This window comes from Poecilia reticulata, linkage group LG8 (assembly GCF_000633615.1).
Source record: "Poecilia reticulata strain Guanapo linkage group LG8, Guppy_female_1.0+MT, whole genome shotgun sequence".
NCBI classification, from domain to species: Eukaryota; Metazoa; Chordata; class Actinopteri; order Cyprinodontiformes; family Poeciliidae; genus Poecilia; species Poecilia reticulata.
This window is the reverse complement of record NC_024338.1, coordinates 17,565,969-17,571,968: the sequence shown is the minus strand read 5'-3', so window position 1 is coordinate 17,571,968 and position 6,000 is coordinate 17,565,969. Positions and strand designations below refer to the sequence as shown.

General features: G+C 38.3%; 1 protein-coding gene and 1 non-coding gene across 4 annotated transcripts in view; one reads left to right on the top strand and one right to left on the bottom strand.

Annotated features, from left to right (window-relative positions):
* kcnh6a (potassium voltage-gated channel, subfamily H (eag-related), member 6a) overlaps positions 1 to 6,000 on the bottom strand; it is a 35,024-nt gene that overhangs the window by 4,886 nt on the left and 24,138 nt on the right. For 2 of the 3 annotated variants that reach the window (XM_008416313.2, XM_008416316.2), the window contains 5 exons: positions 5,607 to 5,859; positions 3,953 to 4,146; positions 2,812 to 2,911; positions 1,900 to 2,184; positions 1,047 to 1,227 (listed from right to left, as the gene is read on the bottom strand). In XM_008416313.2, the coding sequence (XP_008414535.1) occupies positions 1,047 to 1,227; positions 1,900 to 2,184; positions 2,812 to 2,911; positions 3,953 to 4,146; positions 5,607 to 5,859 (1,013 nt within the window). The remainder of the gene's footprint in view (positions 1 to 1,046; positions 1,228 to 1,899; positions 2,185 to 2,811; positions 2,912 to 3,952; positions 4,147 to 5,606; positions 5,860 to 6,000) is intronic. The other variant, XM_008416314.2, reaches the window with a different exon arrangement.
* Positions 933 to 1,004, top strand: trnac-gca (transfer RNA cysteine (anticodon GCA)). The gene has a single exon. It is a non-coding gene; the product is annotated as a tRNA-Cys (tRNA).

Sequence of the window (6,000 nt, the reverse complement as noted above, 5' to 3'; positions counted from 1 at the left end):
GTTTTAAAGTCCCTACACTGGCTCCCTGAAGCTCAGAGAATAGACTTTAAAATACTGATGTTAGTTTATAAATCACTGAACGGTTTAGCACCACATTAAAGATCTGTTATTACTGTACCAACCGTCTAGACCCTCAGATCTTCTGGTTCTGCATCCCCAGAACCAAACGAGGAGAAGTAGGACTCAGCTTCTATGCACCACAAATTTGGAACAAACTCCCAGAAAACTGTAAAACAGCTGAAACACTGAGTGCCTTTAAATTTCAACTTAAAATCCACCTGTTTAGAGTTGCTTATGGCTAAATTAGGGTTTTAAAGTCTTAGGTTTGAGAATCCTTGTATGATGTCGCTCTGCTAAAACTCTGTTCGAGGAAACCCCATAAGGGCAAGTCCTCACGTGGATCGATGTTTTTAATGTTTTTATCTTTACTTTTAATAATGTTTTTATCTTTTTAAAATCTTTTTCTAAATCTCTCTCATTCTCTGTTTTTATTTTTATTTTAATTATGTAAAGCACTTTGAAATGCCTTGCTGCTGAAATGTGCAATGCAAATAAAATTTGATTTGATTTGATTTAACGTGTTTATTGTTAGCGTAGCTATTTGTTTGGCAAAGATTCTGGTGAGCTATGCTAACCCCTGGCAATAATTACCAGTTTTAGTGCAAACATTTATTTTCCATGAGGTGGCCATTTTGAAAAATGTCCACCAGAAAAAGGAAATATATAATTTCTATGGTTGAAAACATGTAGGCTATGATTTGACACCAAACACAATCATCTAACTGGTGATTTTATAGTTAAAATTAATTTCCATAACAACTGTGGTGACCATTTTGAAAAATAGGTGCCATTTTGAATTTTTCAGCAGTGTTTTAACTACAGAAGCACTATTACACCCATTTTTTCATGATGTAAAACACAGCAGAAGAACAGGGGGTATAGCTCAGTGGTAGAGCATTTGACTGCAGATCAAGAGGTCCCCGGTTCAAATCCGAGTGCCCCCTACTGTTTTCATTATTCTGGACCCTGAACTGGATTCATGGTACCTGTTGAGCTGTGACTGCAGGAGCTCCAGTCTGGATTCCAGCTCCCGAGGCCGATCCTCAGCGCAGAACGAAGGCCGAAACCCAGACCTCACTGCCGACTGCCTCCTCTGGTTCTCAGACTGGCTGGATCTGCGGTCTGACCAGTAGCCGTACAAGCCTGACACACTGATAGGGGGCGCTGCTGCACAATTTAAGAAAAATATACTGACACTTGGCATTTTCTTTCAAGTTTTCATTTAAAAACTGCATTTTCTTCTTCTGTAGTCTTTGCACATATCGCATTCCCAAGCATTTGATTTGGTTAAATACTAGATTATTTTTAATTCTTTGATTTTGTAGTTCTTGTTTTACAATGATTAGACAAATCAGTTAAAGAAAACTGAATCCACATATTTTTTCTTGTAGCCTTTGCACATATATGATATTCATAAACATTGTATTTGGTTTAATATTTATTTAGTAGTTTAAATTGTTCCATTTTGTAGATTTTAAATAAAATATTCCCCATTATTTTAAAATAATTACATGAGTAAATAGAGAACTGAAGAGCTACAGTTTCTTTGCTAAATCATTCAAACCATTTGAACTTTTTAAAATATGTCACCTTAAAACCAAAAGACCTCAGTATATTTAACTGAGGCCAACAAAAACAAGCACAAAGGAGGAATTATGAAGGGTTTTAATTAGTATTCAGCCTCCATTACTTTCAAATAAACCAAAAACGGTGATAGACAACTGTCCACTTCAAAATTATGAAGTTTTTTTGTGTCTTTTACATCAAATCCTGGCAAAATATTAAATTTTATGGTTTTAACATCAAACTTTTTGTGAAAGTTCAATGCATTGTTTGTACCTGAGTACGGAGAGCCTCCAAGATCCACAGCCTGCCCCATTAGAGCAGAAGGTCCGCAGTGGGGTCGGATGGTGACCCTGGAAGGTTGGTAGTCTCTGGTGTCAGAGCCGTGGACGAACAGCTCCCCCTTGTGTTGAACAGGCTTAATTTCCTCATCACTGGACTGAGAACAAACGCTGGCGCTGCTACAGAGATCCTCCCAGTGAGACCCGGCCACCATTCTGCGCCGGTGGTTCACCGTCAGACACGACTGATCTGGGTACGAGTCCTCGTGGTCCATCCCATCTGCATGCAGAAAAACGCAGCTCAAGACAAGATGGAGGCAAAAAAAACTGTAGGTAGAATTTATGACGGTGGATGGTCATTGGGAAAAAAGAGAAGGAATACAGTTTTACCAAAAAATCTCTGAAATTTTCTGAGTTTGAAGAGTCAAGAAGTTGCTAGAAAAAAACTAAAATTTTCAGAGTAATTTCAGGAAAATTCTGGGAAAAAAACAAGAAAATTTCTGAGTTTGAAAAGTCAAATATGTTCTATAAAAACTCAAAATTAAATTTATATTTTCTTTAAAAAAATTAAAGAGGAGTTTCAAAAGTGGAACCTTTGCTTAAAAAAAAAGAACAAGGCAATTAATGAGTTTCAACAGTCAAAAAATATGCTAGAAAAAAATCTGAAATTCAGGTTAACCTTAGACATTTTTTAGGAAAAAAGCAAGGAAATTTCTGAGTTTCAAAATGTGAAAATGTTAAACTTTTTATCAATGGAAATCTTCCAACTTTCCAATTTCCAAGACTTCTTCTCAAAAAATTTATAAGATTAATCAAAAAATGTATTTTTTTTTTCAGAAAATTTTTGACTAATTTTTTCTATACAAAAAAAAATTTTGCCCGGCAGAAAAATAAAAATAATTCTCACCCGGCCGGTTCCGGCGCCGCAGGGAGCTTCTGCGATGCCTCGTCAGTCGGCAGCCGCACTCGGAGCTCCTGCTCGGGGTTTGCTGGTTTATTCTGTCTGCCTGAGTCATATTAGTTTCAGTCATTTAAAACCCAAACAGTACATTTTCTAGCAATTAGACATTGTTTCTAAAACATTTGGTAACAGTATCCTAAGTGGTGTTTTAATGATTTGGCTGTGAACATTTTGCTTGGGCCTGGAAGACATGCCGTGATGCACAAAAGTCTTAAACCAAGTTCTTTTTTGTATCCACACCCAATCGCAACAAAATGAGGAACTTAAACAAGAACAAAAAAAGTTAAAACAGCTCAGAAACGTAAGAAGGGCTGCAACGAACCATTATTCTGATGATCGAATTAAAAATGCACAATATTAAAATTTTTCACTAATACTATTGAAGCCCTTTTAATGATGCATTTATAAATTAGAAAAAAAAATCAATAAAATAGCATTCCTTTAGTAAATCTCAACCAGGTGAAATTAAACTGCTGCCGGCCACGCATAACAACTCGACGTTTACCCTCGCATTTGAAAATGGCTGCAAACAGATGCAGTTATACAACAGTCCATCTTTGAAAAGCGTAAGTGGAGCCTTCTGCAGAAGCAGCAAGGATGCTGGTTCTTCAACAACAAAACACTTGTCTTTTCCAGAAGCCATTGTACAGTGGATAAAGCGGTAAAACCAGCTGACCAAATGTGCTGGAGCTCTGCGCGGGTTGCTAAGTAACGGGGTTGCTCTGTGCAGGTTGCAGTTCCCTTTGAATGTGATTTTACAATCAGAAGGTTTTTTAAAACGTGTCATTTTCTAGACACTCAAAACATTCAATTACTGCCAAAAAAAACAGCTGTTTGTTTTTTTTACACAGTTCAGATCCAAATGAAAATATAAAAACGTGAAAAAAGTAAAACTTGCATAATACGCCCCATTTAAGAAATCTCAAGAAATAAGAGGTCTACTGGAGGCAAAACATAAATAAACGATTCAGAATATTTGCCTTTAGATTCACTTTTTACCTTCATTTACCTTTTTTATTCAGAATAATTCAATTAATTCAGCAAATTCCACACGGATGTTGTAACATCGCCCTCTAGTGGTACTCACATCTCTGAGGTTAAAGGTGATCTCCAAATTGTTCCAGAAGGAGTCAGCAAAGTCTGGATACATCTCCAGCACCTCCAGCAGGTCGTCCCTCAGGATCTTATGAAGGTCGCAGTAGGTCAAAGCCCGAACGTCAGCGCTGGATTTCCCGGGCCTGCCATAGACGTGGTTGGGTTCACCAAAGATGTCGTTCTTTCCTGCAAACACATCCCAGCAACATACTTCAGTAACTGGGTATATAACTCTGAATAGAAATAAAAATTAAAGGGATTCCTGGTCTGCAACAGAACAAATTAACTGTCCTCACAAACGCAGCTATAAAAGAAGTGACCTATGCAGGCTGGATGTGATATTGATGATCAATGCGATTGTAAAATGAAAGTGGAGCTGTGCCCAAACACCTCGGGCGGCACAACACACAAAAACAAACGCATGCTGTCAAGATGTCAAGGATAGCATCAGATGGCGCTTTGGCTACAGGAGTTGCAGCTGCAGGATGTAGCTACGTGCAACTACAAAAATATGTTTTATATGTTGTTTATAGAGTATGAGACAGAATCCACTTTCTACCAGAGCTACTATTGCAAAAATGAACAACTACTGTTCAAAAGCCAGTCAGAGCCAGGAGGAGGGTCTTGGCGCAGTCAATCACTCTCATATACGTTGCTCAATGTGCTAATGGTGGAAAAACAACTTACTGTTACAGGAAAATCTGTGGGTATGCTAACTAGCATTAGCATTGGTGGCAGGTGTGAACGGCGCTAAGTCCCACCGTGGTGCATTTCAAATATGTAAAAACCATATTTGCTTTAGTAAAAGTTACACACAGCAGCATTAAAGCACAAAAAATAACAAAATGTCTGTAGCATCCCATCAATATTGATAAGACCAGAACCGTCTAGTAGCTGTCTAGTAAAAACGAGACAGGAACAAACAGTAACTACAGTTGTTTTCACGCCTTACATTAGATTAGCACAAATTGTTTCATTAATACAAGCTATCAGATTTTTCCATGAACATTTCAAATCATCTACAACAATCACCAATAAAGTAGATAGTGAATATGGGGTATTTTGCGATTTAATTAAAGCCTATATAGCACTGGACGTATCATGATACATTTTTTAAACCAGTTGATATTGATCATTTTTAGTTTTAAATAAAAAAATGTAATAACGCCAAACAGTAAATGTAAACGTTCCTGTTTTATCCACAGTTTTCTCTTCAGCTGATGATTCTGTCCTGGGAAATTTGGGTCGTAGAAAACAATCTGTTTTCACATGTTGTGCTTCTTTCCATTGTTTACCAAAAGTGAAAATAGGAACAAGTTCATTCCCTGGGATTTTTTTAGTCAGTATATTATTGGTTGTTTTTTCTAAATTAGGAAAATAACAACAACTACATATTAAAGAATATTAACTACGATGAAAAATAAAATAATCGTGACATTTTCTTGGGGGGGCCATAGCCCCCTGTAATCCACCCCCTGGAGCCACCACTGCTAACCTTTTCATGTGGAGCTGAATTCCGTTACCATAGCAATGCTCACGTGAAAGATACCAAAATAAAAGCACATTATCTGAGCTGTAGTTCCTGTAGGTACAGGTAACTTTACCCAGTTAGCTTTACAATGTCCATTGCTTTATTTCCAGCTCACCCAGTATGGCCACCACCACGTCGTCCCTCAAAATCTCGATTGAACCCCTGGAAATGAAGTAGAGGGCAGTGAGAATGTCCCCGCTGTGCACCAGGGTGTCACCCGGCGGCGCGTGGGTCGTCCTGAATCGCATGGCCAGAGCTCGCAGGCAGCCTTTGTTGGCGCCCCGAAAAGCTTTGCAGTTCTGCAGCAAGCTGCGGTGCAGATGGAGGCAGATGTCGGCTTGCAGGCATTCAGGAAAACCCTTCAAAACCTGCAAAACAACCAAACAGCAGGAACATTTTGTCAATTCCTCACTTTAAATTAGCTTGTTACGTCATCCTCTGAAGCGCATCATCACTAGAAAGTGGGTCAACAACTTCAATAAAGAAGCCACACAATTAACCTCCTGATG